At 42.6% G+C, this 13,988-nt stretch overlaps 1 protein-coding gene across 1 annotated transcript in view; it reads left to right on the top strand.

Annotated features, from left to right (window-relative positions):
* KLHL3 (kelch like family member 3) overlaps positions 1-13,988 on the top strand; it is a 110,541-nt gene that overhangs the window by 541 nt on the left and 96,012 nt on the right. Inside the window, exon 2 of the mRNA XM_007461397.1 lies at positions 11,519-11,638. Within this exon, the coding sequence (XP_007461459.1) occupies positions 11,519-11,638 (120 nt within the window). The remainder of the gene's footprint in view (positions 1-11,518; positions 11,639-13,988) is intronic.

The raw sequence follows: 13,988 nt of genomic DNA, 5'->3' as shown, positions 1-13,988 counted from the left end.
GTTCAGCCACCAGCTTTGCGTTGGCATTAGTTAGACAGGGTTGGAAGACCTGGTCACTGATGGATCCCAGCGGGCAGCAGAGTCAGAGCAGGAAAGCCCCTTTCCCCAGAGATCTGGCTTCCAGAGAGGCAGGTCTGGGTTTGCTGGGCAGCGGAGCACCCTGAAAGAAGGGACTTCCTGGCTGGTGTTCGGGAATAGTTTCAGCATGGGCTGAATCAGGCTGTTTCAAGGAGGCGTTTCCCTTTCCTGGCTGCTTTCCCTGGGGTGGTTTTTCTTTGGTGGGGTTTTTTTGATATCATAGCAGGTCGGGCCTGACATAGAGTGCTTGCATTTTCACTCTGAAGTGCTCAAGTCGTCAACATGCATGCCAAGCTGATGTCTTTCCTAACAGTGTGTGTGTGTGTGTGTGTGTGTGTGTGTACCTGTATACACACACAAGTTCAAGTGAGAAGGAGAGAAATCCATTCAGGTGACACTTGCTCTGAACTGACTTCCATTTGCATTGAAAAGTTTACAAATTATACTGGAAGTTATATTCTTTAGAGAAACTCTTGCTCCTTCCATCAGGGGTTTCTTTATGAAATAGAAGTTAACAGATGGGAATTTAAGTATTTCTGTTGAGCTGGATCTAACTAGTGAGGGATTGTTTCCTGGCAGGCACATGCATTTTAATAAATTTTAAGCTGTTATCTGAGGATCTGATTCTTTCATCGTGAAGGTGCTCAGTGTGGTGCAGGGGCGGGTCATTCTTCTGTGTGCTAAAACGTCCCCTCTTCATTCTGTGGGTCTGCAGCTGGTAGAGAACAAGGCTTGCCATTTTCCTTGAGGTGAGAAGACTGCAAGAGTGGTCAGGCCGTGGCAGTGGACAGCCAAAGAGGGAGGGCTGCTGCTCCGAGTTGCCAGTTTGATTCAGATGGTAACCAGCTGGTTAAATGATAACAGGTTCCACTAAGTCAACACTGGAGAGCACCTCAGTACACTTTCTTTTGCATGGATTGTCCCAAATCTTGCCCCATCTCATGGGGCAGAATGATGTCATTAAACATCTCTAGACCCCATTAGAACTTGCATGATTGTTTGGTGTCCTCTTGTCTGAAGAGGCCCCCAGGGATTGTGTTTCTTGATGTGACTCCCAGGAAGACATTGGGACATTTTAGACTGAGTGTGGTGCTGGTACAGCCTCTCCTTGAGTGCCCTTTGCAACAGGAGCTTAGTGTTGGACTCTGTGTGGCCACTGGCTGACAGAGCATCTGAAAGCCTGCTTCCTTGGGACAGAGGTGCACAGTGTCCCCACCTTCTCTTATTGGTCTGGTAGCCAACAGAGGGCAGCAGTGATGTGAATGGAGGTTTAGAGATTCTTGATTTGCTTACATATTGGGGCTGAAAGGTCCATTTCAAACTAGCAGCAACAGATCAAAGTACTGCTTCCCAAGCATTTTGGGGTACTTATTGTGTTCTCATTTTTGTGTTCAGAAATGTAATGAGTCCTTGCCCCCAGGAGCTCTCTTGTTCTTCAGCACTCTGGTGCCTCTCAACTGGGATGGCTGATGTCTTTGGCATTACAACACCTAGTTTTCACACATGTTCTTTTAGTTTTTCCTATCAAAGGCAGAGAAATCTAAACCTTGCAGCTTCCAGTGTTCACCAGGTCACCAAGCTCACTACCTTTTGTTCCCACTCCAAGACCAGCTTACCCTGCCAGGCATTCAAGTCTTTTGAAATCTGGCTCCAGTCTCCATTCCCAGTGCTCACCCATACTGCTACCAAGAGATCTGTGGGTCTCTTTTGTGATCACCCATCCTGTACAGTACTCCATCCAGTCTCAGATCCTTAGCTTCCAGAGTTTGTTTTTGCCTGGAATGCCTTTTGCTTCTACTTTTCCAAAAGTTATTCATCTATCAAGGCTGTTTTAAAATTCCACTTTGTCTTGGAAACCTAAGCTTTTCTGGTTCTGGCAGATGTTCTTCCTAATTCCAATTCCATAGTTGGGTACTGAATAATAGGCCCACCCACAAGATGTTTCTGTGCTTTTGTTTCATATAAGTCCCCAGACTGGGAGATAGGTCCTCAAGGGCAAGGATGCTGCCTATATCTCTGAATACTCCACATTAACTACTGTGTGGCTGCACACATAGTAGGTGTTAGATAATTATTTGCTGATTAGCTGATAACTTTTGTGGGAAGCTCTGATAACTAAAAAGGAAGCTCATGAGAGAGGTGATTGAAACCTTTGGCCAATAGTTTCATCCTTGGATATCAGCCTTATTATCTCAGCACAGGTAATTGACCCCATGGAATGCTTTGAGGTGGGGGCAGAAGAGGGGGAAGTAGCCTTGTTTCACAAGTTCCCTGGGAAACTCAGGGCCAGAGAAGCTGAGTGACTGGCCTAGGATCACATGTCAGACCTCTGGGGACTGGAGGGATCCTGAGTCTGGTTCTTCCACACTGAACCCGCTGAAGCTTAATTGGGGCTGTTTTTAAGCATTAAAAATGTTCAGCCTAGAGATTTCTAATGAACAATTTTCTTTCTTTGTCATAAGGGTACGAAAATCATGGGCTTTGGGGTAACACAGAGCTTGCAGTAAATCTATTTCATAAACTGTATGACCTTGAGTGTGTCACATTTTTTCAGAATTAATTTTTCTTTTCAGTGTAGAGGGACAGTTTCCATATCTCATAGAGTTGTTGTGAAGGTCAAAGGAGGCAATTTAGATAAAGCACCTAGTAAGTTCTTCAGGCACAGCGTGAGTACTCAGCAAATGGTAGTTGCTGTTAATGTTGGTGTTCATCTACTGCCCTGTTGTACTCCATGGTTTGTGCTTGGATAGTACCCAGGGCTTATTTTAGGGCCTTCCTATATTTATAATCCAAAGAAGATTTTGTGGGACCGCTCCCATGAGAAAATTAGAGAGATCTTATCAGGTCATCATCTCCCATCCACCTAAACTTGTCTCCTCACAGTAGGATACCACACAGGGCGTGGCACTTCCTCTTGTAGGATTCACCAGCACCTACCTTCGTCCTCCTTTTTATAGACACCCTGAGGCATCTGGATGCTTTAGTGGTTTGGAACCATGAACTGGATATTCCTTTGTTCAGGCCAAAATCTTAAGAAGAAACTGTGAATTTACACTCACCTTTGCAGTATCCCCTAAGCGCTCCAGCTCTCTACAGGACCTTCTGATGCCAAGTTTCCCGTCTCCCTCTGTGAAGAATCGTTGTGCCTTGATCAGTCAGAGGAAGACGACTTTGTCTTCTGTTTTGCATAGGAAAAGGGTCTCCAGCTCTCAGCCACTACAGTGATAAATTTTGTGTGTGTGTGTATAGAGCAGATAGACATTGAAAATGACAGTAGCTCTGGCTACTGGGACTTAAGTTCTGGAAATCAGCCTTGTGGATGGATTACAATAAATTCCCAACTTATATGAGGTACCTAGAATGGTCAAATTCATAGAGGCAGAAAGTAGAATGGTGGTTGCCAGGGGCTGGGGAGAGAGAAAAATGGGGAGTTATTGCTTAATAGGCATGGAGTTTCAACTTGGGGAAATGAAAAAGTTCTGGAAATGCATGGTTGCCCAAGAACATAAATGTACTTAAAGCCTCTGAATTGCACTCTTAAAAATGGTTAAAATGGTAAATTTCAAGTTACATATGTTTTACCACAGTTACAAAAATTTACAGGCAGAGTCTCTGGCATATCCACAAGAATTGCAGAGAACCAGAACTTTTGGAAGAAGCATCACAAAAAGGGGAAGTTGGTTGTCCATTTTTCTTAAAATTGTGGTCGTTTTCTTCATCAGAAGCATCGGGATGCCCGTGATTGTGAGGGGCATTGTGCGCCCAGCAACGTGCTGTGAACTTGTGTGAGCAGCCCTCAGAGGGAGAGTGGCTCGTCCATATGGAGGAGAGCCTGCTCCTGGAACTCCAAGAACTTATCTTTCCACTCTTGATCAGGAACAGATAGAGCATAGTTTTTGAAAGAACATGACATACACAGCCAATGCTCTCCAAACGCTGAGTTTTGCAGTGCCAGGTGTAACACTGGCAAGACCTAGGGAAGAGCAAAGTTCAGTGTCCTAGCCTTTCTCTTTTCCTCTCAGCCCTCTCCCGCCCCTAGAAGGCATGGGTGGAAACTTCTGTAGAAAATTTTGGGCATCACTGCTGCCTGAAGCATATGTGCATTTCAACCATGATAAATGAAACCAAATTTTCAATTTTGGAAATACCTTTTGGTGAAGCAAGGTTTTCAACTGCAAGAGAACAAAGTCAGTTGAAAGAAACCTCTTGATTTCCCCACACCCAGATTTGGGTTTTTAGGCTTCTGCTTCTTGCTACGTTTTAGATTGTTAAGACACATACAGACAAGAACATTTTGGGGTAAGTTTTCTAAAGCAAGTGTTTTGTTTGATGAGATTTGCCATTGTAGAGTGACCTAATTTTTTTCAAATTCTGGATAAACCCTAAAACTAGGTTAGACTTGAAAAAGCATTAATGCACTATGTAAAAAATAACTTGAACATGTTTTGTTCTTAGATATTTTTTTCCCTATCAAATAAGTTCAATGGTTGTCAAGTTAGAAATCTGTAACTTTTTATAATTTAAAAGGATTTTCAGACTCTCGGCCCAACTTTCCTGGACTTTTCTTTTTAACTTGTGAAAGTCTATTGTAGCCTCTATCAAAACCACACACATGGAAGAGCTCAGCTCTCCTAGTCAAACCAAATAGAAGCTTAGCTTCCGAAAATGCCACATAATGAGGCTGTGTTTTCTTTTAGCCTTTCTCTCTCCTTGTCTCATTCTATCTGTCCGAACTCAAGTGTTTCTCTTATGTTTTACATTTTTTATGCAGCCCGCTTAAGAGATTTCCCCCTTGGTTTTGAAGGAAGCTATCTGTGAATTGGACTCTTAGGAATGTGATTAGTAACATACCTGTTCTTGAGCTTGTTTATGAAGGAGCACATTATAAGAATGGCAGCAGCTGCTGGCCAGCTTTGATGCATCATGATGGGCTTGTGTGGAAATTCTAAGTTCCGTATGATTAATAATATCAACTCCCGTACATAATGCAGTTCCCCACAGTCAGTGGAGTGAAACAGTGCTATGTCACAGATCCTAGGGGATTCAGTCTTTTTCATTTAGCCTGGTTTGGCCATACCATGAAGAACCTCAGAGAGTGGATCATAAGGATTGAGCTCCCATTGGCCGATGGGCTGTGGACATTATCCCAAGTCAGTGGCCATTGCTATTAAGAGCATAGGCCCTGGAGTCAGACCTGGGTTTGAGTGTCAGTTCTCTACTTAGTAGTTACGTGGGACTTTTGGACAAGTTTTATCTCAGTGCCTCAGGAGATACTACCTCACAGGGTTGTTCTGAAGATAAAATGAGATAGTAGAGGTAAAGTAAGCTTTCAGTAAATGTTAACTGTTACTGTTACCCAGAAGCTGTAGCTTACTGATACATATCTTCTCTGTGTCCATGTGTCCTGTTGCAGGGAATCAGCTGATGCTGTGAACTGAGGTGGCACTGTGAAAGTGTAGGAGAATACGAAGCTCTATAGCAGCCTGTGTGTAGGGGGTGTTTCTTGATGACAGGACTGCACCATCACACCCTGAATCCTGCAGCCTGGGTATCTTCAAGTGCCAGGTCCTTCATTCATCCAGATGCAGAAATCTAAATTTGGTCATTTTGGCCTTGAACTTTAGGATTGAGAGAGAAATAAGCTAGATCTGCAGTTTGCCCAGAGCCTGGTAGGTTCTGAAATCCTCTCTTGTCAGTTTCCTTTGCTGGCCAGACTTGGAGAAGTGTAGTCATGCTGATGAACTCATCATGACTGAGGTACAGCAGTCAGAGTGTCACTTTATTAATTTGCGATGAACAGTATTACTGGCACAATGTTCCTGAGGGCCTGCTACCACTTCCTTGCTTCCTGAAGGAGAACCATGGGGGAGGCCAACTTGATCAAAGAGGCTCCATTGCGAGCTGGGGACTGAGTTAGGGCATTTGAGTGTTTATAGGTTTCAAGTTCCACAACAGGGATCTGACCTGAGGCTGAACCAAATGATTGTCTGATGATTAAATCGTATCTTTCATAGATAGCTTTCTCAGTCTGATTCTTTTTTTTTCGATTTCCCTTTCTAAAGGACACCTGTTGAGGGATTTTAATGCATTCGGCATAGTCTTAACTCCGACTCAGAGTTGTGCTGCCCTCTTTAGGTGACTTTGACTCTCTTTATTCTGTCTCATCTATAGCCTGACCATAACGTGCTTGGGCTCTGTGTGTGTGGCCCATGCTGCCTGAACTTTATTTGCATCTCTTGAAGACTTGTAGTGGGGATGCAGTCTTTAACCCTCAGCAGTGTTTCTTAGACTCCCATTTCCTCCTCCCCATTCTCTCACACCCTCGTTTGGAGCTCCTCGTTTGGCACATCCCCCAAACACTTCTGCACAATTGGATGCTCAGAGGTTTTTATGTCTCCTGCTTTGCTGACATGCCTTCTACTGTCCTTTCCTTTCCATTTATTGCCTGGATTTTCCTTAGTGTTGGAAAGAGCCTAAGAACAGTAAGGGGCAACCCTTCTTGCTTTCTTCCTTCTACTCTAGTTGAGTCTGGCTTTCTCTTCTCCACCTGCCTCCACATCCTCCTGATGCTGTATCACCAATGCAGGGGACTAGACTGGCTAAGAATGCCCCTCCCCTCCCCCCAGTACCTCCTGTGGGGAGGAGGGTGGGGGAAGTTGAGAGGGATAAAGCTATAATTATTTTAATGAGGGGATGTGAGGAAAGATGGAATAATTGACTGTTATATCTCATTTACTTATCCATCCATTCAGTTACTCAGTAATCATTTATTGAGCACATGCCATATGCCAGAGGCTAAGACTACAGAGGGAGATAAGGCACCATCCTGGTTCTCATGGACCTCAAAATCTAGGGTGGGCAGTGGTGTGCAAGAGCCAGCACTCACCCACTTGCCGGAGCTGCTTGTTAAATTTTTAAGAATTTTGTGAGTCAGTTATTAAATATAGCCCTTATTAAAAATTAAATTATGTAACTTACTAATAAATTTTATTAAAAACAAGCGTAGTAAAGACATCACTTTCTAATTATTTTGCTAATATCTATGCCCTTTAGATTATGTCTATTATACTTGTGTAGTGGAAGTACTATATGGTGGTATAAAGCACATCTCTTCCCAACTCCATGTGTTCAGTGAGATCCCATTGGTGGCTTGAAATCTGCCATGGTGGAGGTATTTACACCAAGGAAATTGGCAAATGTTACAAATCAGGGCTCCCTTCTTTGTAACCAGCTGTTACATATTTACCAGCACACACTCTGTGGGGGAGAGAAGAAGTAAGAGGAGTAAGAGGAGACAGAGAAGTAAGAGGTCACTACAGTATAATACAGAGGGAAGCACAGAGTACTGCGGGAACACAGAAGAGGGGAAGTTAGTCCAGGGTAGTGGAGGATGATAGAGAAGACCTTCAGCAAGAAGTCTGAAGCACTGGTGGGAATGAGCTAGACATAGGGGACAGTGGGTGGGGATAGGGCAAAAGAGCCTGGTTTATTAAGGCAATTGTGAGTATTTTAGTACCTCAGTAACAAGAAGTCTTCAGGACAACGATGAGATTATGCAGGGCCCGGCTGGGTCTCTGAGGCTTATTCTGGATGCAGTGAGGAACCAGTGAGAGGTTTCACATAGAACGTGCCATGCGCACAATGACATTCTGTAAAGATCATTCTGGAGTCTGTGAGGAAGTTACCGTAGTAGCCCAGGTGAGAGATCTCGATGGCCTGGACTGAAGTCGTGGTAGCAGTGACCGTGAGAAGGGAATGCGGTGGAGAGATAGTAAAGGACCTAGGACCGATGGGACTTGTGGTTATATGTGAAGTGAGAGAGAGAGAGGGAGGGAAGAAGATATCAAGGATGATATCCCAGTTTCTTGGATAGGTGAGTGGGTAGTTGGTTATACCTCTGGGATCGAGAATATAGATAGAAGAGTAGGCTTGAGGGAGGGTGGGGAGCATGAGTCGAGTATAAGTTACTGTGAATAATCTAAGTAGGGGAGTCAATTCAGACACTGGATATATGGCTCTGGACTTTAGAGGAGAGGGGAGGGTGGGAGAAAAGGCTGTGGGAGGTGGCGTGCCATGAAGAGGGCCTGATGTTTAGAGTTTATGTATTTTTATATATAACTTCTATAATTAATAGTTTGTGTGTATTGATTTGTAATTTAACTCTGAATACCAGCTCTACTTTCATTTTTTTAAAATTGTCGGGTTGGGGGCAGTGGTTGGGGCAGACCATCTCTTTCTGCTGTGCTCTCTACCACTGTGGGGACAGTGAGAGGTCTTCAGATCAGAGTTCATTGATGAGAACGATGTAATGAAGACCTGCTGTGGGCATGGCCTTATGCTGGGAAGTCTAGGCCGTATGAGAGTCCTTGGACACACAGTCCTTGCTCACCAGGAATGTCGAATCTAGCATGAGGGGGCTGGGTGGCTAAATATGTGTTTTGAAAAGGTACTCAAACACAGGTCAGTATTCTATGTGCTGACTGAGTTACAGGCCAGAAATACTACAGTGGTTTAGGGAAGGCAGAGATCACTTAGGACTGAAGTATTCAAAGGGCTTCATAGAGGAGGCAAAACTTAACTCACTGGACCATTCTGGAAGTCTGGAAAGTGCAAAGTCCAACACAACAAGGGAGAGCAAGCTTCCCAGTTACTAGTCACAGTGGAGGTTGTTGTCAGTGCTTCCAAAATGGCTCTATTTGGTCTACATCTCTTCCATATATGTAAAATAGAACTAATAATTTCTGTCCCCTGGGCTTTTATGAGCTCTAATCTTATTCGTTCTCTGTCAGAAACCTTCAGTTCCTGATCAGTACCAAATTATATTTTCTCTTCCTGTCTTTTTAAGTCTCTCTACAGTTTGAAGACAACATTTATAATGAATATTTGTGCAGTGTTTTACAGTTTCTAAATTTACTCCAGGAATGCAAGTATAGTGTAGTATTAGAAAATATATGTCATATATGACATTGAAAGATTAAAGGGAAAAATCTGTATTATCATCTCATTAGATTCACAAAAACATTTGATAAAATTCAGTTTAACTTTATGATTAAAAAAGAAAACACAAGGGAGTTTTCTTAATTTGATAAAGGCCATCTGCCGAAATCCTAAAATTAACACACAGTGAGGAAACACTACAAACATCTTTTTTAAAAGCAGGAAGATGACAAGAATATTCATTAGCACACTTTATGTTCAACATTCTGTGATATATGACTAAAGGTGGCTTAACAGGTGAGTGGGAAAAAGAACTATTCAATAAGTGGAACTTACAGGAAAAACTTAGATCCATATTTAATATAGTGACATAAATATCAACATCAGATAAAATAAGGGCGTAAATATCAAAAGCAAAAATGTTAAACCTTTGGTATAAAATAGAAATTTATATCTATCTGGCATGGAGTAGGGAAGGAAACTAACTACAAAAGAAATTATACTTGTGGGATTTTTTTTTTTTTCTTTCGGTATGCAGGCCTCTCACTGTTGTGGCCTCTCCCGTTGTGGAGCACAGGCTCCGGACGTGCAGGCTCAGTGGCCGTGGCTCACGGGCCCAGCTGCTCCACGGCATGTGGGATCTTCCCGGACCGGGGCACGAACCCGTGTCCCCTGCATCGGCAGGCGGACTCTCAACCACTGCGCCACCAGGGAAGCCCAACTTGTGGGATTTTTAATATGAAGTTTTTTATCTTTACTGGGTTCTCCCCTTCCTTGATAACATTCTCTGTTTTGAGATTTTCTTCACCTTTTTAGACACATGATTCTAATCATCTGTCTTGATATTTATCATACTGTGCTCAGCTAACTTCTTTGCACCCTGAATGCAGGCAGTCCCCAAGTTCAGAGGTCTGTAGCTTACATTTTCATGCTGAAGTGAAAGTGGGAAGGAAGCCAGAAGAGGCATCTGTCCTGGTCAGACAAGCTGTGGGTCTGGCATGCTGGTTATATTGGAATGTTCCAGTGGTTACCAATCCCAGTGTGAAATCGAGAGAGACTCTCAGGTCTCCGGAACTTTTTCTTAACCATAGCAACGCCTATCTTGAGCCAGTTTGCAAGACTAGGTGGTACCGTCAACGGAGGCCCACTAGGGGAAGGCAAAGGAAGCTACTCTCAGTGTCTTAGAGTTGGAGTGAACTGTGGGTCCCCAAATCTACACAAGTGGAGAAGGTTCTTTTTTTCTACTAGCAAAGCAGAGCTTAACCTGGTCCAAAGAGACATAACTCCAATGTCCTGGGCTTGACTTGGAGCTGAATAGTTTTACCAGTTTGGGGAGAAGGTCCTTTCCTTGCTCAGTTTTTGGATTCTTCTTTCCCACCCCACCGTCAAGTTGAGACTTGTTGCTCAGGAGTGATTGGGCATCTAGCTGGCATCCCATAGGAATTTGAGTGTTTTGTCTTTGGTATAGAGGGCTTTGAGATTATGGGTGGCTCTTGGTAGTCACCACCTGCTCATTTAGGCCACATAGCTAGTCTTTTTTATAGCAATTACAATCCCTTGTCTTTCTATGGGATTATGGTTTCGCCAAAGCTTTCACTCTTGTGCCACTGTTCTCCACGCTGTAGCCAATGTGATCTTTCTAAAGCACAAATGTGTTCACCTACTTCCTGCTCCACTTCTTTGCTTAAGACTCTGATGGCTTCTCTTTGTTTTAGAATGAAATCCAAACTCCTTAGCTTTGTTTATGACGCTTAAAAGACTGCTCAGTCTTCTAGGCTTTTCTCTTGATGCTCTCCTTTAGTTTTACTGAACTTCCAGTGCTTTGAACATACTTGACTCCTTTTCTCTGGGTCTTTGTTCATATTGTTTCCTCTGCTGTTTCCCATCTTCCTTTTTACCTGGCTAATTTCTGCTCTTCCTTAAGACTTCTGTTTTTCCTCAGCTTCTAGTAAGTTTTTCCTCAACCTGCCAGCACTGGGATAGTTGCCTATCCTTTGTGCTTCTGAGAAATGTTTACCTGGCTTTCTCTGTCACTGAACTCTAAGCTTTGTGAAAGCAAGGTCTGTGATTTCCTTATCGTTGTGTTTCTCTTGAACTTAAATACAGTGCTTGGCACATAGTAAACTCCTTTAAATGTTCGTTGAATGAACCAACATCCCTGTGAATGAGTGGTATAGTGCTTAATCTCCCCTCACCCCCTACCCTTTTAGGGATGGAGAGATGGAGGATAAGGACCTCCCACAAAGTTACACCTGTGCTTGATGGAAGAAGCTGAGCTCGGATCTGAGGAGTACATTTTCTGAGGGGTGCATTTTGCACTGGAAGATCCTGAAGAAATTCCTGACCCAGTGATTTCCTTCCCTGCTGGGTCTGTGGTGAAGAGAACAGGCTGACAGAGATGCTCCTGGTGGGTGGGCAAATGCATGGGTTTGTGGCAGTTGGATGAACGAGTTTACCAACATGTGATCCTATCTTTCCCTTCCCACTCCCTTCCTGTTCACAGCATCAAGCTGAGCTCCCAGCCCCCAATACAGGCTGGGGATGACGAAAAGAACCAGAGGACGATCACTGTCAACCCTGCCCACATGGGGAAGGCGTTCAAGGTTATGAATGAACTGCGGAGGTACTTTTCCTATTTTGCTCGTGCCCTTTTGGAAGGAACTTGCTGGGTGAGCGTCATCAGGGACTGAGAACAGAGGTCAGAACACCACCAACTAGTGAAGTCTGACTCTTCCTCACCCACACTCATCACTTGGCTTTCCCTTTCAAACTCTGATAGAGACAGAATGGCTTCCTCAAATTTCTCTCTTTCCTTTGTATTTATTTAACACCTATTGTTTCAGTGCTTAATCACTGGGGAAAAAAATCCATTAGGGTTACAGCAGTTCTGTTCATAAACTTGATTTCCAACTGAACCAGCTGCATGAAGGCCAGTAATAGAATGATTGCAACACCTACACACAATTGCAGATTAAAGATTGTGGATGCCAGGCATTTTCTTTGGGCCTCCCTCTCTCATGCTTTGGTCTGAACTTTTGTCTTTGTCAAGACAACCACATGAATGGAAGAATACCTAGCTTCTAAAATGCAGTTTAACTCTTTAAAGAAAGAAATGAAATGCAGAAGCACTCATCCTCACTGAGCTAAACAGTGAGGGCTGTGCAGGCTATTTGTAAGACCAATGTGCATGTTTGCTGAGCTTTTTTGCAAGACAGGTTCAGGGCACTGGACATGTTTTTCTGTACGAAGGCTGTGCATACAATCTCTTCTTTATCAGAGAGCTCAGAAGCTTCCTCTGCCCATGGCATTATTTGTTATCTTTTTTATTGAAATACAGTTGATTTACAATGTTGTGATAGTTTCAGGTGTACAGCAAAGTGATTCAGTTATATATTTTCTTTTTCAGATTCTTTTCCATTATAGATAACTATAAGATATTGAATATAGTTCTATGTGCTGTACAGTAAATCTTGTTTATCTATTTTATATATAGCAGTATGTATCTGTTAATCCCAAACTCCTAATTTGTCTCTCCCCCACCCTTTGCCCTTTGGTAAACATAAGTTTGTTTTCTATGTCTGTGAGTCTATTTCTCTTTTGTAAATAAGTTCATGTGGATCATTAGTTTAGATTCCACATATAAGTGATATCATGTGATATTTATCTTTCTCTGTCTGACTTACTTCACTTAGTATGATAATCTCTAGGTCCATCCATGTTGCTGCAAATGGCATTATTTCATTCTTTTTTATGGTTGAGTAGTATTCTGTTTTATATATATATATATATATATATATGTAAAAAACGGTGGTGTATATATATCTATATCTATATCATATATATATGGTATATATATACCATATCTTCTTTATCCCTTCATCTGTCAATGGACATTTAGGTTGCTTCCATATCTTGGCTATTGTAAATAGTGCTGCAATGAACATTGAAGTGCATGTATCTTTTTGAATTAGAGTTTTCATCTTTTCCAGATATATGCCCAGGAGTGGGATTGCTGGATCATATGGTAGCTCTATTTTTATTTTTTTAAGGAAATTTCATACTGTTCTCCATAGTGGCTGCACCAATTTACATTCCCACCAACAGTGTAGGAGGGTTCCCTTTTCTCCACACCCTCTCCAGCATTTATTATTTGTACATTTTTTGATGATGGCCATTTTGACTGGTGTGAGGTGATGCCTCATTGTAGTTTTGATTTGCATTTCTCTAATAATTAGTGATGTTGAGCATCTTTTCATGTTTCTGTTGTGCCCATGCCATTATTTACCGCATATTTCATCCTATTGTGAGTTGTAACTGCTTATACCCTCTTTGTAGTTCATGCACTCCCTGAGGGCAGGGGCAACTTCTGAATCATTTTAATCTCTAGCACCTCGTACTTCATAGGAGCTTTGAGTTATCCACCAAAGATGCCCAGACATACTGGCTAGGCTCTGGGATGCGTGGGTGAGGGTACAAGGTAAAAAATGATAATAAGTCAATGAAAATGGTCTTTCTACAGTGCAAATAGGTGTTATGAAGGAAAACTGCATCAGGTGCCTGCCAGGTGGTAGGTATGCAATAATTGTTAGTTTATTAAAGGGTGTCGTGAAAGCAAGCATGTCAAACCGCAACTTTGGAGAGCACTTCCTAAAGGGGAAGATGCTTGAGCTAAATTCTGAAGAACAAGTAAGAGTTAGAGAAATGAAAAGTGGTAAGGTTAGGGGGAAGTCTTCCAGCCAGAGAAAATGGCATGAGCAAAAGCACATATAGCTGAAGATGTGTGTTTTGGGTAGGGGCTTAAACTACTAGTAAACAAAAATTCTATATTCATTTACTCATTTCTCCTTCCTGCAAGGCCTAGTCTTTGGCATTAAAAACCAAGTTAAATTAGATTTGTCTTATGCCCTACTGATCAAAAATTTTTTAATTAATTAATTTTATTTTTGGCTGCGTTGGGTCTTCGTTGCTGCGCA

This window comes from Lipotes vexillifer, unplaced genomic scaffold, assembly GCF_000442215.2.
Source record: "Lipotes vexillifer unplaced genomic scaffold, Lipotes_vexillifer_v1.1 scaffold217, whole genome shotgun sequence".
NCBI classification, from domain to species: Eukaryota; Metazoa; Chordata; class Mammalia; order Artiodactyla; family Lipotidae; genus Lipotes; species Lipotes vexillifer.
The sequence above is the reverse complement of the archived record's forward strand: the minus strand, read 5'-3'. Positions and strand labels throughout refer to the sequence as shown.